Below are 25,617 nucleotides of genomic sequence, written 5' to 3'. Positions count from 1 at the left end.
GACTCGATTAGTATACACATGGTGGGGAGACTGATACTAGGAATATATACATATATATACCTCTCTCTCTCTCTACAATTATCTTCGAGTCTATAAAAGTTAAAATTCCACTCGTTACACGACTCGTTTTCCTGCTTTCGATCAACCAACACACTAACAATGGCAGCTAAAAATGAAAAGATCGGGATCATTGGCAGGTAAAGTAATCGACTGTAATTTACATTTTAATTCAAAATGTTCGCATAAAACTGCAAGCTGTAATAACTCCAACACGCTCGTTGCTTAATGTGATTTTCATGGATAGTTATTTGTTACATCAAATTACCTTATAACAAATAATTACGGATTGTAGTTACTTTATTTTTCGCATCGTTAATAATAAGTTTACGAGTGCCTCACATTATATCATTCGGAAAGATTATGATTTTTTTCTCATAATTTGAATGGTCCAATGTTTTTTTAATTTATTTAAGAATTGTATGCTAAAAGTTGCCTTTAAGCTGCCGTTTAAGAATAACCGGAATACCTAAAATTATACAAATCGCTATTTATAAGAAACTTATAGAACATTAATGAAAAGAAGGTAATGTGTTTTAATTGTTATAAAATTGACCTTCACAGTTGATGCGCGGAGACCGTTAGTTTAGAAAGGGAAACTGTAATATTTTTACTAATCGCGGCATCCTAGGTAGTACATGTAGTCTGTTTCGTATAAGTTTTGTAAAAGTATATATAATTTTGTAATTGTAAAAAATTATAATTTCATAAATTATGGCTTCAGAAACAGTACGAGCATGATAAAACCATAAAACAAACTTAAATGGACGAATTAAATTTTATTCCATTATTCTTGATTTTTATTATTTACACTTATTATTAACGCTCTATAAAAGTAATGAATTATTTTGTGTAAATTTAAATTTTTTGTATTTAGATATTATATACTTTATCATTCTAGCAATCAATTTAATCGCATCGTATCATCGATTTTTTTCAAGTCGTCAAATCTACTGCGAAAGGCAATAACAAAATTCTTAATAGCATTTTTTTGTAAGCTATACACACCCGAAGATAAGATAATGCGCAAAATGGCGATCAATAACATGTTTCTTACTGTTATATATAACATCATAATTTGCAATCATCTTACGATGATTTTTACAACAAACCCATGAATGAAAGGAACATTGCAACGCATGAGAATGTAAATTTGTATTTGAATCGTGAGTCTCGTACCTTTTCATCAAGACTTATTTTTATCTTCGTTTTAATACCTATTTCAGCGGCTTAATCGGACGCAGTTGGGCGATGCTCTTTGCTAGCGTAGGGTATCAGGTAACCATTTACGATATTGTCGAGGAGCAGATTAAGAGCGCATTGGAGGACATCCGTCAGCAATTGAAACGTCTTGAAACTGGCGGTCTTCTTCGTGGTACACTGACGGCGGATCAGCAATTTAATTTGATAAAGGGTTCGCTGACCTATGTCTTTTAAACCATCTATCGCTATGCAGCAATCGTTTTTCTTCCTTAGTGCAGAAATAATTACATTTTATACAAAATGTAATGATTGCAATGAATACGTAGTAGAAAAAGTAACATTTCTTGTCGCTGGTATGATGAGATAGCATATTTAAGATGGTTAATTCTGGGAAATTTGATTTTCCACAGACTTTAATGAAGGATTTAATTGTAGGAATATCCAATTTGGCGGAGACTGTGAAGGGAGCAAAACTGGTCCAGGAATGTGTGCCAGAGAATCTCTCGTTGAAGACAAAACTTTACAATGAACTTGATAAGATTGTTGATGACAAAGTGATCCTGTCGTCTTCAACGTCCACATTCCGTCCATCTCTTTTCAGCGAAAAGTTAAAACATCGTGAGCAGATTATCGTTTCCCATCCTGTACGTATTCTCAGACTTACAGTACGGTAAATGATACATTTTTCCATTAAATCTTTGTGCTACAAAATCAATTAGTAGATTAATATGTATAAGAATTTATATTTGTATTATATAAAATTATAAGATTTATTGTAGGAAAACTATTAAAGAGAGGTCATTGTACCAGTTGCTGAATAATTACCAATAAATAACTTTAAGACAAATATTAAAATAAGATTTCAAAATAATAAAATAATTGATATTTTTAGATCTAATTTTTATATAAATTTGATTAAAATATTTTTTACTTGAAAATGTAATTATATTAACTTAATTTTGTTTCGTTAACTAGTACAGTGATTCTACTATGGTTTTGCAAATACAGGTAAATCCTCCTTACTATGTGCCACTCGTAGAAATAGTACCAGCGCCGTGGACGCGTTCCGATATTCCTGAGAAGACCAAGGCCATCATGATCGAGATCGGCCAGAAACCCGTTGTCTTGAATAAGGAAATTGATGGTTTTGCGCTTAATAGAATACAGTATGTAATCCGACGTTTGTATTGCATAAAATATCTTCGAATGGTATTGTGATTGTTCGACTATGATACTTGATATGTAAAAGAATATATCAATATTGACAGGTACGCAATCTTAAATGAAGCCTGGAGATTAGTAGCTGATGGAGTGCTAAGTGCAAAAGATACTGACACGGTGATGAGTGAAGGACTCGGGATGCGTTACGCTTTCCTTGGTGCTTTCGAGGCTGCGCATCTGAATGCCGATGGTAAGCTAATTGCCAGGATGCAAAGACATTAAGTCTTAAACAAGTTTTTCCAAAGAAAGCACAATTCACTCTGAAATTTCTATTATCTTAGGAATGAAGAAATATTGCGAAACATATAACAAATCGATTTATGATACGAGCATGACTTTCGGCCCGGTGCCCAGATTCGTGGGCGAGGAGGCGGAGAAAATCAGCAACGAATTAAACGAGATGTGTCCGCTTGACAAATTACAGGAGCGACGCGCATGGCGGGACAATGCTTTGACGAAGTTGTCTATACTCAAGAAAAAATTGGATCAGATAAAACAGTAAAAATTTGTGTATTATACATATTGCATATTAATGAACCAGTGAACCAATGCTGAAACTGTTTATAAGACAGACCTACGCGTGTGGTATAATAAATTTTATCAGGTTAATTGTAAAAGATGTATCATTCAAAACCAGTTTATCTTTGATTAGTTTGATCAGTCAAATTAAATTTCAGAATAGCCAACTATAAAATTTAAAATTGATCTTATTATTTTGTCCATTTGTTTTTATAAATTATATTTTAATTAATAATTAGGTCATTTTAAATTAAAATAATAAAATTAAGAAATTAGTAATTAAAAATTCTGCAGTTAGCAATTCATAAATTTAATATAATTAAATGGAATTGGTGCGATCGGTTCTTTAACTGTGAAAATTAAATGCGAATTGTACTTATTAATGTAAGAATCAATATGTATATGTGAGATTTGCCCCCTTCAACTTTAAAATTATTCCTAATTGTATACATAAAAAATGTAATCAAAATGGAATTGTATTTTACTTTATTTATATAGCTACAGACTTTAACGTTTTCCTCCAACGCGAGGTGCCGACTTTTGCGTCACCTTGGCAACTTTCTGTTTTGCTACTTGTTTCGCTTTTGGAGGAGCAACAGCTTTCTTTGTTGCCTTTGCAGCTCTCTTTTGTTCCTTCGCAGCCCTGCAAAACGAAAACAAGAGAATCAATTAAATAACATTACTATAAAATAACATTAGATAGCATTGTTGCATTGATTGTCTGAATCCGCAAAAACTGGACAATGTAATTTAAATACAGTTCCAGGTGAAGTAACCCAGTTTTATTCTAAGACATTCTGAAATCTGACAAAGCATGAAAGACTTTGCCAGAGGAACAGATGTCTATTGTACATGACTTGTTTTCCATACAATATACTTGCTATTTGACATTTTGAAATTGTCTCAGAGCAAATAATGCTTAAGGAGATTCTCTAATTCTTTTCACATAGTACAAAAACTCAATCAAATTTTGAGAAAAAGTTTATAATTAATATATAAACATTCCTGAATTAGTATATAAATATTCTTTGTTTCAAATTGTGACTGTATAGACTTTTGTAAACAACTTTTTAAAATATTGAGTCTTCTATGGGAAGAATTTTGAATAATTTAATCATAAACAAAATATAAGAATTTTAATATATTCATAAAAAATAGAATTTTAAAGAATATTTGGGAATAAACAAATTAAGTTTCACCATGTTATTTTCGTGTAAGAATAAGAAATATTCATTATTAATTATATAATTCATTACAAATTATACAATTTTCTTTAAATACGAAATTATACTAGTAAAAATGTGCAATAACACTTGTTACATTTAAATTATTATGTTAATTTTTTTCTCCATTTTTAAACATGAATATTTAACAATATTATAAACATATTTTTAAATAAAAATATTATCTTTTGCTTAAATTTTGTTCATTATTTTGAAGATAGCAATGCAGAAAGCTTTTTTTGTCAAAAAATATGTATGAAAGACAAAGTATAACTCTGCCTCCACTATTTTAAGTTGAAAAACCACCTTACTAATAAGTGAATCAAAATAAACAAAAAAATACATACTTGATTGCTTGTTCCCTCTGGGCCTTACGAATCTCTGGTTTCATGTTACGTTTGGCCATGATATCTGTGAGGGAAGCACCTACAATAGCACGTTGGAACTTCTGTGCGCGCCTCGTCCTCTTCTTGGTTTGCTCTTCCTCTTGACCCTTTTTATGTTTACGTCTAAAAAGAAAAATTGTGCTTTTGTTAGTTTTGAAAACTATCAAAGCTTGAGAAATTCACATATGGATCTAACATATTTTTACCTGTATAAAACAGTCCATGTCACTTTCCTAGGATTACGCCTCATCAAGTGCGCGGACTCACACTTTGAATTAAGGAAAGTGAAGGTCTGTGAGAATAAGATAGAGATTAATTAGATTATGACAGATGAAGATGCAAAACGCAGTAACGAGAATCATGAACAGTAATTGAGTGACAATTGCTTAAGAGATTTTAGTAATATTTGAATATTGCACAATATTACTGATCATCTGGAGGCTGTATTGAGTTTATTTTACATTATCTAGAGGAAAATTATAAAATATTATTAACCTGGATGCTCAATATCGTACAATATTTCTCTGCATCTCTCTAAATAATACTAAATATATCCTTAGACTATAAGAATTTAAAATGTATAAATCTATAAATAGTAAATGAAAAGGATTGAATTATCTTTGAAAAAAGTTGTTGATAGTAAAAACTTAACAGCCACGAGAAGCTGTGTTTCATTAATCGTGTTGTATGGCAGAGGCAAAAACCGACTCTTCAAATCCTCACAGAAGAATAATATAGCCTCCAGCGGACCAATTAATATTGTGTAATGCAATAATTTTAAATGACTACGAGCAACTTTATATTATATACTAACGTTTCGGCGGTACTCACCTTACCATCAACTTTGACCATGGTCTTGCCATGGCCCGGGTAAATTTTGTACCCGCTGTACGCGCACAAGCCGATCCTGAAAATATCATACGTAGATTAATTACGAACATTGTACTAGCGTGATGCGTCGCGTTCTCGTCGTGAATACGACGGGATCGCGTCGAGAGCATCGGATGTGCATCTTTCACGAAGAAAACCTGAACTCACTTCATCTTGGCACGACGCGTTCAACAAAAATGGCCGATGCCTCGTGTTCCGTGCTTATGGCGCGTTTGCAGTGTTCGCACCGACGAAGTTTTTGCTCGGAACGACAGAGTGCGCTCTCTCGCTAGTTAAATTCTCATGAACGGGAAATCGAAAACTATAAAGTCCCTAGAAGAAAGAATCTAGCGTTTGCTTGGTTTGCACTTTTTGCACTTTTCATGTCACTGGCTACTGAGGTTATTGGGCGGGCTCTACTTGCCGAACGGAACACGATATATCTTGCCAATACTTCTTTTAAGAGACGAGGGTGAATTGAGATTGACGACACTTGAATCGAATTGATGAGCTTAATTAATGATAGTACAGGTTAACGTTCATTATCATCGACGTTTCAGAGGATGATTCTTCTATTTCATGTTACCGTTGTTGTTTTGAACACGTGATCCATCGGTTTACCTACGCGCGAGATTGTAAATAATCATGAAATTTCATTGCAACGTCGAGATCTATGACAGAACGTTATCTGTCTGCTCACAGAGAAGATCGCAGTCGATTTTGGCGTTCTCTAAAAAATCGACCGACGACGATGACGTATGTCTATATCTGCAGACGCGGCAAAACAAGCGGGGCACCAAGTACCAGGTAGCCGACAACAGCCCATCTCCAATTGCTGATAGTCTGCTTTTCTCAAATTTTACGTATGAAATAAATTAGCTTTTGTATCATTTTAATGATTCTCGTGATTTTAGCGGAATTTGAACTGCATAGTTCATTTTCATTTTTGAAACCTAATTTTTTTTTTATTTCTAGATTACCAAAAACATAGAACGAGTATTCACAAAGTTTGTTGATAATGGCAAAATTACGATAAGATTGACTCAACCCTCTCACGATTTAATTATTCAAAGTGACACAATCCAATTGAAGAACTTCCTTCGCCTATTGAATCTTATAATAAGTGGACATTCTCAACGTTACAACAGTCTTGTGAAACAGTGCACTCTTACATCTGATGTTTCTTTCAATTCTAATGAATTTTCCGTGGGAAAAGTCAAAGTTGTGGTAAAGAAAAAATCAGAGTATCCAACTTTACAGGGTTTTCCAAGAACAACACAGGAACTAATTTTAAGCGGACTGGACAGAAAATCATTTGATCGACAAATTTTGCGTCTGCAAAGTTTGAGAATTTTAGATCTGTCAGGAAATAATATTTGTTATTTGCCAAGAGAGCTGGGTACTTTACCTCACCTTCAGCAACTTTTACTGTCACAAAATAACCTTGGAAAATCGCCGAAATCTAAATGGGCATGGCTAGAGCAAGCTGCCATTAGGCACAATTTACATTTCTTAGATATAAGTGATAATTCGGTAAGTATACAAGATAAACTTAATATTAACACTCTGTACACATGTTTTTCAACACCTTTATGTTGAGTTGCATCACTTCTAAATTAATTTTCATTATTTTTATAAGTACAAAAAAATTCTTCAATTTCTGCACATACTTTATTGTGGAAAATATTTGTATGTTTGATTATTAAAAAAAATATTTAAATATTTATATTAATAACTGTATTAATTTATATTTATAACTAATTACAATGCTGTTACTTTTTTTAAGGAAGAGTTTATAGAACAAAATTGTTGAATTGTGTGTATAAATTTGATAACTGATAGATTTTCTATAAAAAAATTTATTACTATCATCATTATTAATTAATCATTAATTTATAGCTGACGAATTTGCCACTACAAATTAGAAACTTGAGCGCCTTAGTGCATCTGAAAGTTAGCAAAAACGCTTTGACTCGTCTACCATGCAATATCAGAGTTCTGCGAAATCTGAAAGTTTTGGACGTGGCAAAAAATAATTTGTTATATTTACCAGCTAGTATAACATGTCTACGATTACAACTTTTAAATGTCATGGAGAATCCGTTTATCAATTTTGAAAATTTTCTTTGTGATAATGGTGAAGAATATAAGAATACAACAAAGAATATAAGGATGCAAAGTCTTGTCGAATGGTCAGCTAAGAGTATCCTGAAGTCTAGGTTCTTATTGCTCTTATTTTTTTTTTCTTTTATTTATATTGTATAATTTATATCATATTTTTATTTATATCGTTCAATACTATCAATCAAATATATACGATATTTATATCGTTTAATACTCCAACCTAACAAAGTGTTATGTTTTTGTAGAATAACGTATGATGCAAGTACAATTCCATATACATTAGTGGAATATTTGGATGAAGCAAAATACTGTCAATATTGCAGTACTGCCTGCTTTGATTCTTATATAAAGAAATTCATGTATCTAACTTTATCATGTATCGAGCTAAAAACATCAGTGTCTCAATCGCATTTTAAATTTGAATGTTATTTCTGTTCAACAGTTTGTGCTAACAATTACCACTCTCATTAAAGCGAAATCAATCATTTTTCGTATTGCCTAGTTTCCTCTCAATTTTAATTATATATAAAAGTTTTTAATTATCCTCATTTGTCTATATAAAATACATATATTCAGATTTACTTTATTTACTATTGATAAGTTAACCAACGTCATCGATCATTATTCAAATATAAATAGAATAATTATATCTGTAATTTTTATATACCTTTTTACTGTTGTTTTTACAGTTGATATCTGTTATTAATTATAATAAAAATTTTATATTTATAAAAGTGTGATAATTTATTACGTAAACCTTGAGTAATGACTAGAATAATCTATACAAAAAAAAATTTTAACATTTTGAAATTTTGATCTTACAAAATTTCGAAACTAAAATTTTGTAAAAAAATTGTTCATATTTAGCAAAATTAGTAAAAATCACGTTTTAAACAAATATATTACGTATTTAAAACATTAAAAACAAATATGAAATAAAAAATACAATAAACAGAAGATAGACTACATTACAATATTAAAAAAAAAAAAAAACATGATTTTTATCAACTCTGTTTACAATGAAATTATAATGATAGCCCATTTACTCTATTTTAAAAGATGAATTTATAAAATATTTTATAAAAAGAATAAATTATCATTCAAAAAAAGTAGATATAAGATAAATCAACGAACATATATTAAATATTTTCTTGAAAATCAGGAGACAGATTTGAATATTTAATTATTTCCAAATTACTTGATTAAAATGAAATATTTATCCCTGAGTATTTTGTACAACATATTGAGTACTTCCTTTATTTCTAATGCATACAAATTTATTCTTATATTTAATCAAATAAACTAAATTAAATGTCTTTGCCTTTAATTCTTTAATGTTTTTTAAGGAATATATAAAACGCCGTTAATAATAATGTACGCTTATAAAGAATCATATTATGATTAGTCTATTATTTAAGCACAAAATGTATTCAGGGTTAAATAATAGCTAAAAAATTAAAAATTAAATAATAAAGTTAACTTAATTAAAAATTAACTTAATTAATTTTAAATAATTTAATTTTTAACTTTAACTAATTAGTTTTGAAACACAAACTTTAATTTATTAACTTCTTTCCTAAGTAAAAAAATCTGTAAAAGAAAAAAAATGTATAAGAAGAAATATATTCCCAAATAAAAAAACCAATTTTGTTATTTTATAATTTATAAATACAATATTAAATTTGTTTGATGATCTATATTATAATTATTTCTTTTAACGAATATTAGTCTTTAGATTAATAATAATAAATAATTTTCAAGGAATTATATTATGAAAATTGAATATAAAATAGCAACCCTTTTCCATGTATAATTAAAATTTATTTCATTTTATATCAAAAAATAATGATCAATTATGTCTAATGAGCAAAAGCACATAGCATAATTTATACTTCAAATATGTACACTTTTTAAAAGATAGGAATATTTTTTCTTTTTTTATATTACATATGTGTTTGTGTGAGTGGATTTAAAAAACGGAACAATGTAATTCTTTTTCAGAAATGTACTATAATTAATTATAATTAAATCAATGATTAAATCGATGATTAAATATGGTATTAAATATATGTTTAACAAAATGCTCTGATACACATGACGTTTAAATACAATTTATAAATTCTTATAAACTTTTAAACACATTTTTGAGTATATTTAAAGAGTTTAAAATTACCATTATTAAATACCGTTCAGAAGATACAATATTGTATCCTCTCAACAATACCACATCTATCTATTTTTATCCTTATTTTTATCTATTATTTTATTTTGTATTTTACCTAATATTCCAATAATCTAACATTCCATGATAGTATAACTTATAATCATTTTATATTAGGTATTTTTCAGAAAGTTTGTTTCATGAGATTTTGAGGACGTGGTTTATTAGATTTTTTTTCAGTTGAAGTACAGTTGAACGAACTGAAAATCGTCAACGTACCTGAACTCATCAATAAGCATGGAGTTTTTCCATAATAATGCCAAACCTCACATCGCGATGTCTATTTATAGTTTCTAGATTTCGAACGGGACGTTTTTCTTTATCCTCTCTCCTTGCCCTCTTTGATTACTATTTCTTTTTAAAAAATTTTCTTTGAAACACAAAATTTGAGTGAGTCTTTAAAATTCATTTTAATCAATTCCTTGCCAGTAAAAAATTTTCATTTGGAGCAAGAGCATTAAACAGCTACTCGAGAGATAGGCTAAGATCATTGAACAAAGCGGTACATAATTGCTTTAATAAAGTTACTTTTTCAGTAAAATATTGCGTTTTGAATTTACATAAAAGATTTGAAACAAACTTTACGAACAACCTAATATATATTACGTATAATCTCATAGATACACACATTACATTAATTTTAGTTACTGCATATGTAAGCAACTTGAAGATCACAAAATTTATTAGTCTTACCATTATTTTTGTATATTCAATTATCATTTCTTACACATAATAAACAATATCTATGATGTCTATCATGTTCTATCTTTTGGCTTTACAAAATTAAAGTCAGATTCATCAGCTGTATTAAGAAAGTGCTCTTGCGGTGTCATTTTTTTCTTCCTGGCGAGACTTGGTACAAAATTGATATTTTGAAATTGTTTTTCATCTATCCCCATTCGTAAAGGGTGAATAAAGATTTCAGGATCTTCACGAAGGGGGACCGATTGCACATATTCATCACCATTCGTTACACACTCATTAGATGAAGTTCCATACTGTGAAAAGTATTTTTTCTTACGTTTGGACAATGATCTTTGAATACATTATCAAATGTATCAAATGTATAACATAACGTTATACACGACATTATAATAATATTATACATTACCAAGGTTTCGTTTTCTTCCCTTGCTGAATTTTCATTATTACAACTAATTAAATCTTGTAATGAAATTTTGTTGGTATTTACGAGACCCATAATTGCAGCATTATTAAACCATCTTTCGTTCTTCACACATTTCTTGTTTAAGAAATGTGCCTTCCCCTTACGTTGATTAGTTTTTATATTACCATGTTTAGAAAAGTTTTGATCTTTTTCAGAACTTGTCTCACTTTGAAGTTGTCGCCAAAAATTCTCTTCAAAACATCTATTCGAAAGGTCACGGCCGCCATTTATCTGCATCATATTCATTTAGTTTATTATGCATGCTCAGAAGTTATTGTTTGAATGATGCAAAATGATACTACATTTTTCCTTAACATTATTTCCTTATATGTTGTTTACAAGACAGGAGTTAATTTTACCTTAAAGTCCAAACTGAACAATATTATTTCCAATTAAGAATGAAAGAACATGAAAGGTATTTGTGTCAATAATCTAATTATTTTGTTAACAGATAAGAATATCTGTTTACCTCTTTAATGGCAGCAGCGACTTCATGGTGATCAAAGGAAGCTTTGACTTTGTTGTTTATAGTATCTATACAATCAGCTCTATCTTCATCATCTAAGTCTGATATTAACTAAAATTAAAAAAATAAACAACTATAAATAATGCAAATATAAATAAATTATATAAAGCTAAAATAAAAACGAGTAATTAAATATCAATTTAAATAATATATTTTTAATATTACAATAAGTATCTATGAGACAATGTTTCAACTTTACGGAGTCCTCCTTAGCACGAATAATAAATAATAAGTTTTACATTAAAGAGGAAATACAAAATGATCTACATTTTCTACATATTTAAGTCGATAAAACGTTTTGACAAATAAATATAAGAAAGATGTATTATACGTCTTGTACAATGCAAAATCATATAAGTCATAATATGTACAAACGTTGTAATAAAATCATTTTCTATATGAATAAATCGAGTTTGAATGTTGACGGTCGTGAGAATAGTTTTCTTTATTATCAGCATGAGAGTAAATCATATAAGTCATTAATTTTGACTGTGTCTGGCTTAATTTAAATATTAAAAACGCATATTAAAAGAAATAATAAATCCTAAATTAGTTTATTCGTAAATAGTATTAAAAACTTAAATATTTAATATTCAGATCGCTTTCTTATAACATATATGGTATGTGCTAACTCGACAAGTCGACGTGGTAATGATAAATGACGTCGTGGACGGTAAGGTAACGAATGTAAGACGTATGATTTTGTCATGTGTTTATTTGAAATATTTACAATATCCTAATATTTTTATTTTTTTACTTTCAAATAGGCTCCGACAAGTTTCAAAAATAACAAATCCTATATGTTAATAATGAAAAATATCGCTCTTACTAATCTGATCGTTAGCATCTGGATTTGATTAATTCGTCTAGGAAACTGCGAATTTATCATGACGATGTTATAACGTGTATTGGTTTTTATGATTTTGTAATGTATAAGACATATCATATGACTTTTTTTACATTTATTTGTCAAAACGTTTTTATCTACTTAAATTATGAAAATGTATATTATTTTCATTTTACATTAAAATTATCTCTGAATTATAATGTAAAACTTATTTATTATTCGTGCTGATGAGGATTCTGTAGTCATTATCCCATAGATGCTTATTGTAATATTAAAGATATATTATTTAAATTAATACCTGCTTGTTTGCTCGTTTTGATCTTAAATAATTTATTTACTCCTTTAAAATTCATACGAGCAATGGTTATATTAAATTCGTGAAAATATAAGTTATAAATAATATCAAATATTATTTATAAATTATATTTATATTCACAATAGTTATAAATAATATTTGATATTATTTATAACTTATATCATATAACATCAAATATTTTTTCACATATGCATTAATATATACTGACATTAGCATTTCGTGGTGATTTTAATATTCTTTCATTCATTTTTTTATCTCTTGCAGCCTGACTCAGTCCATGCAGTCGATAAAACTTTGCATTATCGTCTTCAGAAACAAGAGATGTTGCTTTTTTGATATCTTTACGCAAATCCATTTTTGAGAATCTAAAAATATACTTTAAATACATATGCAAGATTTTCATGAGATTAAACTTAATAAGTCATTAGAAATTTGATGCTTTAAATATTTGCTTATATGTACGTCATACACACACATATGCACACATACACACACACACACACACACACACACACACACACACACACACACACACACACATATATATATATATATATATATATATATATATATATATATATATATAATTATATAACTTATAAACTTTTTTAGTGAGTATAGATCAAGTTATTGTTATGTCTATACTCAGCAAAACAATTTATAATATATTTATATAATTATAAATGCATGTATAATTGTATTATAAATATAAAATATATTCATGTTTTTTCTAATAATTTCCTATAAAAAATGCAAAAAAATATTCTTGTAAATGTCCCAGTAACTGGACATGCAATGATGTAAAGATTGAATTTTTATAAACATTTACAAAATAAAGTGATCAAATTACATAATTAACTTAAATATGAAGAATAAAAAGAAAGAAAACATGAAAATATTTTATATGTAATTATATATATTTGAAAAAAAAAATTGACTTTTTGTATCTGTATTATTTACCTGAGTATTGGTACTTTCTGTCAAATAAAATTAAGTTTTAGCTGCTCAATCAGCCCAAGAAAAATATACCATTTGAAGCCAAGTCAACAACACGGCAAAGATTCTCATGCAGTAACAAGTAAACAAATTCAGCTATCAATACAGCAAGAAAATTGTGTGCTGTAAGATATTCGCACTAAACAGTTTAAGTACTGTTTAAATTAATACATATCACTACATATGCCACATAAATGTAATAATATTACAATATTAAGCTTTTTTTTGACGAAACTTCCGCACGGTTTGCCTTTCCTCTTTTTTCTTTCACGTTAAAGAAAAAAAAAGTTTAGCCAAAAAAAAGACACTTTGACTCAAGATCATTTATTTTCGATGCCAATATTATTTAAAAAAAAAAAAAAAGAAGCTGCGTTTAATTTTAACCTTTCCTTTGATCACAGAAAGAGTATCAAGTTGTAGAGTATAAAGTCTCACTTTTTCAAAATCTGATTAATAAAACTAACATTCTTAGCATCCTCAATTTCACATACTAATGACTTCAAATGTCAAGGTATCAAATATTTGTCGAATACGCAAAATTAACAGTTATTCTTATATGTGTATACATACAATGTATACACGTAGCCATGTAGTAAACACTGGTAAATTTTATAGTGTTTTTCACTGGGAAAACTGGTGCACACTGAGTGTGCACTCGCCGCTGGCAATTGGACGTTTCAGTTCGCGAGATAGACGGTACCAACAGAAACGCCCAATTACCTACAACGAGTGCACACTCAGTGCACACTACTTTTCCCAATAAAAAACGCTATTGGTAAAGTTTAAATCCACACGAAGGTAAGAGAAATTCAAAAAAGAGCACTGATTACAACAGCCAATCAGAGGTTTCACAATGCTTGGAAATCAATCCGAGATCTTGGATAGAGAGAATTGATCAATCGTATTTGAATAGTTCGACCAATTAATTTCTAGCATCGTGAACACAAAAATGATGGACAAAGTTCTACTGGAAAAGAACTAACCTCACGCGCGGAATACATAGGGTCAGTGATTCCAGTTGTCGCGGTTGCTGTCTCTGATTCTCGTATCGCGCACAATCGCGCACGGAGGGCGGAATCTGCTCCGCAATTCGATCCGTTCGCGCGAGTGTCTCGGAGCAGCGGCTTCTGCAGGAATTTTCCGATCTTCCAGGATATACGTGACTGCGGGTAGCGGCGAGGTAGCATCAATCTCTGGCAGGATATTATGTGGCGCGGGCGTCTCCTTGAGGTCACGTTCGGCACGACGCTGTCGCGATCGGCGATTCTTTAATTCTCGCCACCGAGAGACTGCGAACGCGCCGTTGAGAAATTTCAAGGATTGTCACCGTCGTTGTCGTGTTTACCTGCTGCTCCCGACGGGATATCCTCCGAGAAGGCACGAGCGTTTCCGGCGTCCGTTTCGCGTACAATGCTGCCGTTTGCGATGGCGAATTTTGTCGTGTCCAAGCACCGGGTCCTCCTCCTCTTGTTTGTGCTGAGTCGGACGGGTCACGGCCACGACGAGGAGGAGCATACTCTTCAATATACCGACGACAACTTTTCCACAGAAGTTGCCAAGAAAAATCACTTCGTCATGTTCTATGCACCATGGTAAACGAACGCGTACTTTTCTTATTTTTATTTTATATTAGCTAATTGAATGGCTGATTTTAATTGAGAATGTTCTGTCTAAGGTGCGGTCACTGCCAAAGACTCGGGCCTACATGGGAGCAGTTGGCAGAAATGTCGAACGAAGAGGACAGCAATATAAGAATCGCCAAGGTGGATTGCACGACTGAGAGTGCTTTGTGCAGCGAGCAGGATGTCACTGGCTATCCCACGTAATATGCTTCTGCTATCTAACTTAATTTCCATTTAAAACAGATTTTTTTCAAGTTGATTTTTAATTTTATATATATTGTGATTATAAGTTTTTATTTTATCAATAACATTATGCACAACTTTGTTCTGTAAAAGTTGCATTTGTGGATCTTGATCAATTGATGAATCAATGAATTGAAAAATTTGTTTTATTTCTAATAATATCTTTCACATAGTGTACAAATATTTGTAAATTATCTTAAAATTGCAATTATATTTAATATCTTGGGAACTTTTGAACACAGACTGAAGTTTTACAAGGTTGGAGAAACAAAAGGCGTCAAGTTCCGAGGCACTCGAGATTTACCCTCATTGACTTCTTTTATTAATGATCAACTAGGTAGTTCATTGGTATGTATAATTTATATTGAATTCTATGCTATTTTACATTGAATCGTTAGTGTCACAGTCAATGTGTTTTAGGTTGAAGATGTTTCACCATCTCCCCCAGAAGCTGTGAATGGCTTATTGGAATTAACAGAAGACACATTCGAGAAACATGTATCTTCTGGGCATCATTTTGTCAAATTTTACGCGCCCTGGTGTGGACACTGCCAGAAATTAGCTCCAACATGGGACGAATTAGCCAACAGTCTGCGCAACGACGATGTAGTCAGTATTTCTAAGATAGATTGCACGCAACATCGTAGCGTCTGCGGTCAGTTTGATATTAAAGGATATCCCACGTTGTTGTGGATCGAAGATGGGAAAAAGGTATCGATTGAATTGCCATCTTTTTCTTACGTGAAGAAAGAGTTATTTTGCATAAAAGAACTTTGATCAAGTGGAAAATATATTTTTAGGTAGATAAATATACCGGTCAGCGTACTCACGAAGAGCTGAAGACTTACGTTTCAATGATGCTAGGTAAGAACGCTGAGGAGTCGAGCCGAAAGAGCGAAAGCACCGATGGAGCTCCGCACGCTATATTGAGCTTAACAGCCGACAGTTTTCAGCAAGGTATTGAAAAGGGTGTCTCATTTGTTAAATTTTTTGCACCTTGGTGCGGACATTGTAAACGTCTGGCTCCCACATGGGAGGAGCTGGGCAAGAAGTTCTTCGGCAACGAAAATGTGAATATCGTCAAAGTCGACTGTACGCTTGACGTAAGTAAACTATTGTGCAATGAACAAGAGGTGGATGGTTTCCCGACATTATACTTGTATCGTAATGGACGCAAGATCTCAGAGTATAATGGTTCGCGTAATCTCGATGATCTGTACGATTTCGTCATGAATCATTTGAAGACACATGATGAATTGTAATCTGTATTTATCGTAAAACCACCGTGATAGGTCTCGTAATATATTCCCAATAGTACTTTGAATAATTGAATTATTGAATTAAGACGTATCGATTTTTCCATCATCAAATGGAAGAAGAGCAAGACTTTTTTCATTTTTATATCTTATACATCAAGAGAAGAAAAAACAATATACTATATACAGAATGTATAGAATGTAATATACCAGAATGTAATCATGTCGAAGATGTACTTCCAAAATATATCTATTTATTGTCTTATTTATTTAGCATTTGTGCATATTTAAATTTTCTATTTTTCTCTCATTTTTTTTTCTCGTTTTCTCTTTGTAGATTTCTAAATGGTTAAGTGGGGTTGTAAACTTTATTAAAGTTCAGATAAGATAAAAAAATAATAACAGAACTCATTCTGCATGTATATACTATATACATAATACAAACGTAGATTCATTTCATAGAATTCAAATAAAATTGATCAATTTTATAGCAATTCTATGTATTTGTATTTGTGTGTGCGCATGGCATGAGTGATACCTTTTTATTGTAAATATCCGAAGAGTTCTGACGATTAATCATTAACGAAGATATACACATATTGTTGTACATTATGACGAATGTAGGCAACGTTGATAACCCGATGTTTCTCTGTGCTTTAATTATCTTTTTTCGTATCACACATTTACTGCTGTAACAAGGTATTATTGCGACATGGTCTCGCGAAGAAATGCGTTATGTTTAACGGCCAACTTTCATTAAGTGGTTCTCATTGTTATAAAATCTGCCGTTGATCGAAAGAATAGTTTTCGTTTCGAATCGTGGCGTATAATCTTGTAACGAAATGATGCTAACGTTGCAAGATGCAAACGGTTCGTCCGAATCCGTACGACACTGTTTTTGCAATAAAATTATGTTCATATTCCATTTTCTATGCGTAGACCCTAACAAGGTTTACAATAAGATACGCTGAAATTTTCACTGTCGATGATGCGATATTGATAATTTTTGTAGATGGTGAAGTCTACGTCACGCATCTCGAAGGCATGATCCATGATCTTCTTGATTACCGGCAGAAAACCCGGTACATTTGCGGCGGCCGCGAGCTCGTCGTAGTAAGCCCATTGCCTGTCCTTCAACTTGTTGATATGTCTCAGCTAATAGAAAAGAAAAAAAATATATTTTGATGTGATTTCTCGCGATTGGATTTTAATACGCTATTGTATCGTGCAATTTATATTTCCCCGAGAGAATTGTCATTCTATTAATCTATCTCTTCGCGCCTTAATTTGCAATTTTTTTCTGGTACTGTCTCGAGAAATTATTTGTGAATTTTATACCGGAATGCCTTGATCCAGCAATGACTTCTTCTCGATTTCAAATTCCTCACGCATTTGTTGTGAGGACGGTAGCTTAACACGATCCTCGAGAATGGCGAGGATGTACTGTGCCTGAATGTGGAACATCGGGAACGGTATCACTAGTGCGGGCAGACCCATGAAGAACAGACTCGTGTAATCCATGTGCACTAGGTGTTTGTAGATGGGTTCCACGTGGTCGTCATCCGTACGTATCTCGACTTTAGCCGACATAAAGGGATACGTAAACTTGTAACCTGTGGAGAAATCAGTTGTGAAACCGTTTGTTGTGAGCAGTGAAAATCAGATCAAGGGTATAAATTAATATTTTTTGTAAGTTAGTATTTTTTTAAACTAAATTAAAGTTAATGGTTAACAAAATTCATTTAGTTACGTTAAAAATGACAAGAAATAAAGTAACAAAAAAATATATTCGTTTTTATACTGAAATGTAGTTTTCTTTAATTTTTTTTATCTTTTATATAGGTAAATTTTTAACTTAAGAAGGAAAGTTAATAAATGAAAAATTATGTGTTTTAAAAATAACTGAAGTAAAATAATTGAAGTAAAAAATTAATTAAGGTAAGTTAAAAATTATTAACTTTTAATTTTTTAATTATTTGTTCAACCCATCAGATCTCATCGGGACGTCAATATTTCTAAATTTATTACCAGTACAGAATATGAAATCGTCCACTTCTGCCGTAGAACCATCGAGGAAGGTGAAAACATTTCCCTGGACAGATGCAACACCAGGTCTTTGCTCAACGTTGTTCGACATTTTCGAGTCGAATTGTTCCGGTAGATTATGACTCAGATATATCTGGAATTGTGGAAAGAAAGGAAACTAAGGATTAATAAAAAGAACGTGTCAAATCGTTGACGTTACAATATGTGTCATATCTACACGTTTTTTTTTAAAATTGGGACCTCACGTGACGCATGATCTATGCAATCAGGGAAACATTACAAGGAAGATGCATGGAAAGAACGATTTTATATTTGCCGATGATGATAATCGATAGTATAGGAATTGTGCACTAGCGTACTTTATTGGCGTATTGCGAGACTTCCAAGGCGATATCGATGCCGGACCAGGACGCGCCAAGTATGCAAACTCTCTTGCCGGCGTAGACCTCTGGCATTCTGTACTGATGACTGTGAATGCGTCTACCGCGAAAGCTTTCGATACCTGGAATATGCGGAATACGACCGACAGAGTAATGACCGTTGCATAGCACCACGGCGTCGAAGGTCTTTATGGTTTCTTCCTTGGTTTCCAGTGATTCGTACGTCACTGTCCACAACGTCCGGCCATTCCTCGTAGTTTCTGGCTCTATGCGCTTCACCAGAGTATTCAACTGAAAACGAACGCGACCCGAAATAAAAAACGTGACAAAAGAAAAAGTAATAAACGTCGTATTAATTATTTTATTATATTTATATATAATTAAGGATTTTGTCAAGATTAGGAATGTTCATAACGACAAGAGACACTTTGGCATATCGTCATGACATTATACAAAAAAGGGAATATTCTTGTTTCGAGAATATCTTTATTTGTGAATTGTATAAATATTGAAATGAGATTATATAGTGTTAAATACACAGATGTAATTTGCTTGCATAAAAAAAATTTGTACAGTTTTATAAAAAAATATATATTCTCATTATTTAACGTAATTAATTTTCATGAATTTCCATTGAAAGGAAAAAATATCAGCAAACAAAAATATCCTCAAACTAAGACAATTTTTAATATTGTTATAATATTGTGTGCTGTTTAGAGAATTGTTAAAATGTTGAAATAAAAATATAATAGTTTGTTGAAATTTAAGATTATCAAATTCTTTGAAGAAGATTAAATTATAGAAGCAAGCAGATTATCATTGTTTCTCATATGTATCAAAAAATTATAATTTTATTTAAAAAACAACGATTGTTAAATAGAATGTCTTAGTTTTAATTTGATATCAATATTTAATATTATTTTTAATATATTTTGAGTTTAATTTTTACTATTATATTTTAGAGTTCAAAGACTCACTTTAATGTAGGGATGGAGATTAAAGTGCTTTGCGTAGGCTATGAGATATTCTCTTATCACGCTGTGATGAGTGAAAGATGGGCTGTCTGGATCTTTAAAGGGAAAGTCAGGTATTGCCATTACTTCCTTCGGTATGTTTGTTCTGTAAAAAAACGAAAACAATGGTCATTCTTCCAGATGATTCCCATATTGAAGTGAACACGCATGCCGTCATTTTATGAATTTTTATGCGTCGCCCAGAGTTCAGAAGATACGACGACCCATATAACCCGAAAGACGATAAAGTTGCTAGTTGTTAGTAATTTAACCCGAAATAAGCTTTAGTTTAGCTAAATCAGCTTTGAACTTTACTCGAAGAGAAATAGATATAGCTAGAAAAAATTTGTTTTTATTTTATGGTTAAGCGATTATTTTTAAAAGACAGAGTAGCCTCGAAATAATCAAACATTTCGCGGTTTTTCGTGAGGATTTAATGTTGCGAAAAAAGGGATTCAAAAATATTCCCGCCTTTTTCTATTTTTACTCAAGTTTTATCCGACATATTTTTTAAAGCTAAAATTAAATTGGTTGCTAGAAGCTCACGAGGGAAAATTAACTTGGTAGTAACTTTGCTCCAAAACTTAAAATTGACATTAATAAAAAAGAAAGACGGGGAAATTACGTTACCCGAAAAATAAGAAATTAAATCAAATATTTATGCGTTCGTAATTGATGCTTATTCCGATTAATGTCATATAAAAGTACCGATATCTTCACAAGAATCCTTGAGTTTTTCGAATGTTTGTCGATCCACGTTGCAGATTATTTACTCGTCAGCATGTTCGTCTCCTTTCCGGAATCAGTTGTTTAAGAAATAGATCTTCTCATTAATGTGTCGTAAAGTGTATCGCGTGTCAAGCAAAGTTTATCGCGTTAACGCATTCAACCGGTGTTTCCGTATATGTATGCGAAGATGATGTGTTTATAGCTCGCGATCAGATGGACGAAGACATCTTATTGCCCTTTGGTCAGACATCGGAAAAAAAAGAATCTGGTGAATTTTGTTGTCTATCTAATGACGCAATTTTATCCATCATAATACATATAGATTAATGAAGTAAATATGTGAAGTCTAAAATAGGAATACGTGTAACTGAAGTTCTGGATGGAAAGCTGCAGTCTATATTGCGACTCGCTGAAACACTTTCAGCACTTTAAATATTTTTGTTATATTTTACTATTTATATTTGAAAACGTACAGCTTAAAAAAATTGCTACATTATATCAATAATGTAGATTTTATACTGTGTTATATATTATATATGTGTATAGAATATTAAAATTCTTATCGAATAAAATTTAAATGTGTACTTAAAATTTAAAAAAAATTTAAAAACTTTAATAAAAATAATAAAACACGAAAAGAAAAAAAGTTTATATGAAGAGTTTATACAAGGACTCTTTGATTTCGAGATAGTAATGCAAAATTATTCAAAACACAAAATTGTTGTCACATAGCAAAAAAATTTTATTAAAATAAAAATATCTATGGAAAAATTTATAATATATAATTTATAAATGTTTGCTAATAATAAAATGTGAATTATATGACAGAGTTTTTATTTAGAGTTTTTGTTGATTATATAATCATTAAATTTAATAAAATTTCATGAAATGTATGCAAAACGTAAGTTTTATTGCATAAATTTATGCAATATATGTATTTATTCAATTTATTTGCATGCTGAAAGTTTTTATCATTTTGGACATTATTGTTAATCTTATTATAATTTCTAAACGAATCCACAGATACAAATAAAACCAAATAAAACGACAAAATCAAAATAAATAAATAAATAATACAATATAAAATAATAAAAATCAGGCAAAAGAATGAAACGAAAAAAATTCATCTTTATAACATTGTTCTTATTTCTTTCAAGGACTCATATTACAAAGTTTATTCATGAAGAGATATAAAACTTTCTGCAAATGTTACAATCATATCGTGTTATACACTATACAATTAATTTGTAAATTGTTTAAGAATTATGAATAATTAACAAAAATTAATGCAATACAATATACAAATCAATTGATAAACTGAGGTCGCAAAGTTACTAAGCATTACCCGTTTGGCACGCGCCACTTATGTAATTTTGCTTGCTTCTCTGTAACAATTATATAATTGATACACTCTTCAACTATCTATGTATATATCTGACATTTCATACTCTTCATGATCGAATCGTTCAATATTAAACAAGTCCAAAGATTCACCAAAGTTTATCTCTTTTTATAAGAGAGAGAGAGAGAGAGAGAGAGAGAGAGAGAGAGAGAGAGAGAGAGACACACACACAGACAGACAGACAGACACACAGACAGACAGATAGAGACAAAAAATTCATTCACAAATATAACTCACTACTTACTCATCAAATATTATAATTTATATCAAAGTAAAACGTGCAGGATTATTAAAATTATCAATTTAATTTATTGAAATTATTTAATATAAATTACTCCTTCCTAACGTTGAGCAACTTAATTATAATTTGTATTTATATTGAGTATGTTAAAAGTTGCACTATCAATCCTTTTTTTTGTTTCTAGAAATGTTATTTACAATGCTATTTACTCAACTAATATCTCACCTGAGATTCTTGTACATGCTGCTGTGTATCAAAAGCCCATGTTTGTCAAGATTCGTTTCATCAGTGTATACCCATGTGCCACCAATGTGATCGGTTTGCTCGAAAAGGACAAAACTGTAAGTATCCAACTTGGCCACCATATGACGAGCTACCACTAAACCAGCTACTCCAGCACCCACAATAGCGATTCTTGTTTTACTACTCGGCATGATTTCTCAATGAAAAACCTAAGAAAGTTATATATTATCAGTACTCTAAAAATTTCTGAGAAAAAAGAGAAAGAGAAGAAAAATGATAATCGAATCTAAGTACAAAAGTATACTTTAAAGTTAAGAACTGATGTTACGTACGTTTCTTCTTTTTAATAAAACTGAGTGATAAAATATATCTCAACTAATAAGCAACAAATTTAGCTTGATGATATTATCATTAAACTATTATTTAATTTCTTCTGTCACTACAGCTTGTAATTTTTTTGATAATTGATTGTAAAAAAAACTTAAAGATGATATCCTTTCAACAGAATTGCTCGAGTGAAAATATTAATGTGTATGGAAGAGGATAATAATGAACGACTTGGCTCGAAGTGAATTTCCCGATACGGTTCACTCAAAGGCTGAATTAAGACTGACCAACGAAAGCAAGTCTATGTATTGCACTACTCTCTTTTACTGATCTCGCTTCAGGCGACTAACATATGGTAAATATTTTCTCTTACCCGGGTTTATACGGTCCTTGTCCCCTTCTTCTTCTGATGAAATCACTGTGGGTTTATAGTCAGCACCGGGATGCCCCGCGGGGCACTTGTGAGAGAGAAAGAGGAGAAAAAGAGAGAGAGAGTCTGCGATTAATTCTCATTAACAATAATTTCGAGCGAGAAATTTCGAGGTCATCGTAGTTCACGGATTGATGCAGTAAGAAGATGTAAACATCGTATTTACAAATATAATATTTTAGAGTTCAACCAGAGGTGAACCAGAACAAAACGTAAATCTGAAAAGTTTGAATTATGTAAAAAAAAAGATAGTAACTTAGCATTATTACAGCTTCAGAAATTATATTGTGAAGCACACGTAATTGCTGCGCAAAATAAATTGAAATTTTAAGGAAAGCGCGCACAAGCGATATATGCATACATTTATACGTTGTAGATCTTGTGGGGATCGTATAATTTGAAAAATACGAAAAAAATGTTTTGAGTCTTATTTAATTTAAAATTTAAATTTGAAGTCTTAATTTAAAGCTTACGAAAGATGTCGATTATAACTTTATGAATACCTTCACATTCTACGCTGATGATTTCACGCTTCATTAGTTTCATTCGCATTCACTGTCTATTAGACACGTGATTGTAGATAAAAAACAATATCAATAGCTAAGAATACATTTTTAATGTTAAATATAATTTTCGAGAAAAAAATCTTTTTAATTAAATTAATACTGAAATAAGATGGACAATTGATGTATATATTCAAGTAAAAAACAATCATTAACACGGAGAAAGTGGACGATGAACGTGCTAAAAATTGATGATGTTTTCTGATAAAATGATGACCGCCCAATAAATTTCACAACGTTATCTCGTATTTCGCGTTCGATCATGCGATCCATTCGCGAAAGAGCGGAAAAAAGCGACGCATCGAAACTAGCGTTTCAAATTCAAATGCGGCAAATGGAAAATTACGTGTTACATTTCGTCATGCTGGTTATGACGGGAAAAATTTGCGGCGAAACAGATCGTTTTTTTCCAATCATATGTAAAATTACCGTAATTATCTCCCGGCTGGTTTGGAAACTGTAGGTTGATCGCGCTGTAGAGGACCGGATAAGGAACATGACTGGGTAACACCGGTTTGCGATTTCGCCTAAAGTAAATTCTGATTAAATTCATATTCGTGTAATTGGTCGTCTGGTTTGTCCATTTTTTTACGACTTTTTTCGATTTAATTTTTTCCGGTTCCTCGTGTTTTTTCAAGTAGTAGAGAAAGTGAAACCTGATGTTGCATCATGGTAAACGATTGTCGTGAATGTATTTGTACATACATACATATGTATTCACATGCATATATCCGAAGCAATAAGCTGATGTTATTTGACATTAAAGTGACTACAAATAACGTCAGCTTGTTACGTTTGTATATATCACAATTTGTACATATACACAAAAAGAATTATACTGTAGTATCTAAAAATTTAGCTAAATACATATCAGAAAATAATTTTATATTGAACTACCAAAATAATTATATAGAACATTCAAGCACATTGCAATGATACTATTGCAAAGAGTTTTCTAGCAACCAACTTGAGCATTCTACATGATTATTCTAATTAAGTTATTTTCAGATCTATTTCAATAAAATTGTTCTTTCTATGTATGCATTATATAAAATATGCATCACAATTACACATACACACACACACACACACATATGTATATGTACAAATTGCGATAAATTAACGTTAAATATGGAACATTTCTATGAATGATATAAACGTCTTTGAAATTAAAGTCAGATGTCGGACTTTATTCATGTCGGACTGTCGGACTTTATTCATGTAACAATATAATTCGCATTGGTAATGACGAATTAAAAGTTGTTACGGGATAAGAACCGTCACACATTTATCAATATTACACGATGCACCTGTCTATATTCTCGAGTTTTAATCTTCGTTACATTCGCACCATCTTTTAGATAATTATTCTCCTTTGAAATTTATACTTGATAAATCTGAGAACGTCATGTTTATTATTGTATCCATTTATTTCTGATACTTTT

General features: G+C 31.0%; 6 protein-coding genes and 1 non-coding gene across 13 annotated transcripts; 3 read left to right on the top strand and 4 right to left on the bottom strand.

Moving 5' to 3' along the window:
• Positions 1–24: 24 nt before the first annotated feature.
• LOC105195706 (lambda-crystallin homolog) lies at positions 25–3,469 on the top strand. The gene is made up of 6 exons (XM_011161234.3): positions 25–197; positions 1,284–1,471; positions 1,696–1,904; positions 2,269–2,426; positions 2,529–2,671; positions 2,763–3,469. Exons 1-6 carry the CDS (start codon positions 160–162, stop codon positions 2,981–2,983), a joined length of 957 nt encoding a protein of 318 aa, XP_011159536.3. The 5' UTR covers positions 25–159; the 3' UTR covers positions 2,984–3,469.
• LOC105195707 (60S ribosomal protein L24) lies at positions 3,470–5,789 on the bottom strand. Its single transcript, XM_011161235.3, has 5 exons — positions 5,648–5,789; positions 5,441–5,516; positions 4,816–4,901; positions 4,571–4,732; positions 3,470–3,643 (listed from the first exon to the last, which is right to left on the bottom strand). Exons 1-5 carry the CDS (start codon positions 5,650–5,652, stop codon positions 3,508–3,510), a joined length of 465 nt encoding a protein of 154 aa, XP_011159537.1. The 5' UTR covers positions 5,653–5,789; the 3' UTR covers positions 3,470–3,507.
• Positions 3,716–3,845, bottom strand: LOC113003595. The gene has a single exon (XR_003268583.1). It is a non-coding gene; the product is annotated as a small nucleolar RNA SNORA79 (small nucleolar RNA).
• A 46-nt stretch (positions 5,790–5,835) lies between the features above and the next one.
• On the top strand, positions 5,836–8,337 carry LOC105195708 (leucine-rich repeat protein 1). 2 transcript variants are annotated; one of them, XM_026133651.2, is made up of 5 exons: positions 5,836–6,010; positions 6,182–6,286; positions 6,455–7,012; positions 7,379–7,698; positions 7,849–8,337. In XM_026133651.2, the coding sequence occupies exons 1-5, from the start codon at positions 5,999–6,001 to the stop codon at positions 8,072–8,074; spliced, it is 1,221 nt and encodes a 406-aa protein (XP_025989436.1). In that variant the 5' UTR covers positions 5,836–5,998; the 3' UTR covers positions 8,075–8,337. The 2 variants fall into 2 exon arrangements, with proteins under 2 accessions (XP_025989436.1, XP_011159538.1); XM_011161236.3 differs by having other exon boundaries at positions 5,837–6,286.
• A 1,199-nt stretch (positions 8,338–9,536) lies between these two features.
• Positions 9,537–14,282, bottom strand: LOC105196917. 3 transcript variants are annotated; one of them, XM_026133657.2, is made up of 6 exons: positions 14,113–14,282; positions 13,642–13,816; positions 12,890–13,046; positions 11,462–11,569; positions 10,936–11,223; positions 9,537–10,822 (listed from the first exon to the last, which is right to left on the bottom strand). In XM_026133657.2, the coding sequence occupies exons 3-6, from the start codon at positions 13,034–13,036 to the stop codon at positions 10,580–10,582; spliced, it is 786 nt and encodes a 261-aa protein (XP_025989442.1). In that variant the 5' UTR covers positions 13,037–13,046; positions 13,642–13,816; positions 14,113–14,282; the 3' UTR covers positions 9,537–10,579. The 3 variants fall into 3 exon arrangements, with proteins under 3 accessions (XP_025989442.1, XP_025989440.1, XP_039304493.1); XM_026133655.2 differs by having other exon boundaries at positions 12,890–13,057; positions 13,642–14,282; XM_039448559.1 differs by lacking the exon at positions 13,642–13,816.
• Positions 14,283–14,701: 419 nt separating this feature from the next.
• On the top strand, positions 14,702–17,065 carry LOC105195709 (thioredoxin domain-containing protein 5 homolog). Its single transcript, XM_011161238.3, has 5 exons — positions 14,702–15,269; positions 15,353–15,499; positions 15,785–15,890; positions 15,963–16,253; positions 16,343–17,065. Exons 1-5 carry the CDS (start codon positions 15,088–15,090, stop codon positions 16,802–16,804), a joined length of 1,188 nt encoding a protein of 395 aa, XP_011159540.1. The 5' UTR covers positions 14,702–15,087; the 3' UTR covers positions 16,805–17,065.
• A 43-nt stretch (positions 17,066–17,108) lies between these two features.
• LOC105195711 (flavin-containing monooxygenase FMO GS-OX4) lies at positions 17,109–23,813 on the bottom strand. Of its 4 annotated transcripts, none has more exons than XM_011161240.3 (7): positions 23,553–23,813; positions 22,835–23,061; positions 20,202–20,343; positions 19,204–19,515; positions 18,827–18,977; positions 18,137–18,411; positions 17,109–17,953 (listed from the first exon to the last, which is right to left on the bottom strand). In XM_011161240.3, the coding sequence occupies exons 2-7, from the start codon at positions 23,041–23,043 to the stop codon at positions 17,741–17,743; spliced, it is 1,302 nt and encodes a 433-aa protein (XP_011159542.2). In that variant the 5' UTR covers positions 23,044–23,061; positions 23,553–23,813; the 3' UTR covers positions 17,109–17,740. The 4 variants fall into 4 exon arrangements, with proteins under 4 accessions (XP_011159542.2, XP_011159543.2, XP_011159541.2 ...); XM_011161241.3 differs by lacking the exon at positions 23,553–23,813 and adding an exon at positions 23,467–23,534; XM_011161239.3 differs by lacking the exon at positions 23,553–23,813 and adding an exon at positions 23,185–23,530.
• Positions 23,814–25,617: the final 1,804 nt, after the last annotated feature.

Source organism: Solenopsis invicta, chromosome 4 (genome assembly GCF_016802725.1).
Source record: "Solenopsis invicta isolate M01_SB chromosome 4, UNIL_Sinv_3.0, whole genome shotgun sequence".
Taxonomy (NCBI): domain Eukaryota; kingdom Metazoa; phylum Arthropoda; class Insecta; order Hymenoptera; family Formicidae; genus Solenopsis; species Solenopsis invicta.
The sequence above is the reverse complement of the archived record's forward strand: the minus strand, read 5'-3'. Positions and strand labels throughout refer to the sequence as shown.

Coding starts and splice junctions, on each gene's coding strand:
- LOC105196917 (XM_026133655.2), bottom strand. CDS start 13,036: ATGGATTTGCGTAAAGATATCAAAAAAGCAACATCTCTTGTTTCTGAA. Junction 11,224..11,461: donor TCGCTGCTGCCATTAAAGAG/GTAAACAGATAT, acceptor AATATGATGCAG/ATAAATGGCGGCCGTGACCT. Junction 10,823..10,935: donor GGGAAGAAAACGAAACCTTG/GTAATGTATAAT, acceptor TACTTTTCACAG/TATGGAACTTCATCTAATGA.
- LOC105195707 (XM_011161235.3), bottom strand. Junction 4,902..5,440: donor TGGTCAAAGTTGATGGTAAG/GTGAGTACCGCC, acceptor TTATTCTCACAG/ACCTTCACTTTCCTTAATTC. Junction 3,644..4,570: donor CAGAGGGAACAAGCAATCAA/GTATGTATTTTT, acceptor TTCGTTTTGCAG/GGCTGCGAAGGAACAAAAGA.
- LOC105195706 (XM_011161234.3), top strand. CDS start 160: ATGGCAGCTAAAAATGAAAAGATCGGGATCATTGGCAG. Junction 1,905..2,268: donor AGATTATCGTTTCCCATCCT/GTACGTATTCTC, acceptor TTGCAAATACAG/GTAAATCCTCCTTACTATGT. Junction 2,672..2,762: donor TGCGCATCTGAATGCCGATG/GTAAGCTAATTG, acceptor CTATTATCTTAG/GAATGAAGAAATATTGCGAA.
- LOC105195711 (XM_011161240.3), bottom strand. CDS start 23,043: ATGCCGAGTAGTAAAACAAGAATCGCTATTGTGGGTGCTGGAGTAGCT. Junction 20,344..22,834: donor AGCATGTACAAGAATCTCAG/GTGAGATATTAG, acceptor GTTTTTTTACAG/AACAAACATACCGAAGGAAG. Junction 19,516..20,201: donor ATCTCCATCCCTACATTAAA/GTGAGTCTTTGA, acceptor GTTCGTTTTCAG/TTGAATACTCTGGTGAAGCG.
- LOC105195709 (XM_011161238.3), top strand. CDS start 15,088: ATGCTGCCGTTTGCGATGGCGAATTTTGTCGTGTCCAAGCACCGGGTC. Junction 15,270..15,352: donor GTCATGTTCTATGCACCATG/GTAAACGAACGC, acceptor GTTCTGTCTAAG/GTGCGGTCACTGCCAAAGAC. Junction 16,254..16,342: donor GGATCGAAGATGGGAAAAAG/GTATCGATTGAA, acceptor ATATATTTTTAG/GTAGATAAATATACCGGTCA.
- LOC105195708 (XM_011161236.3), top strand. CDS start 6,125: ATGAAATTTCATTGCAACGTCGAGATCTATGACAGAACGTTATCTGTC. Junction 7,013..7,378: donor TAGATATAAGTGATAATTCG/GTAAGTATACAA, acceptor ATTAATTTATAG/CTGACGAATTTGCCACTACA. Junction 7,699..7,848: donor AAGAGTATCCTGAAGTCTAG/GTTCTTATTGCT, acceptor ATGTTTTTGTAG/AATAACGTATGATGCAAGTA.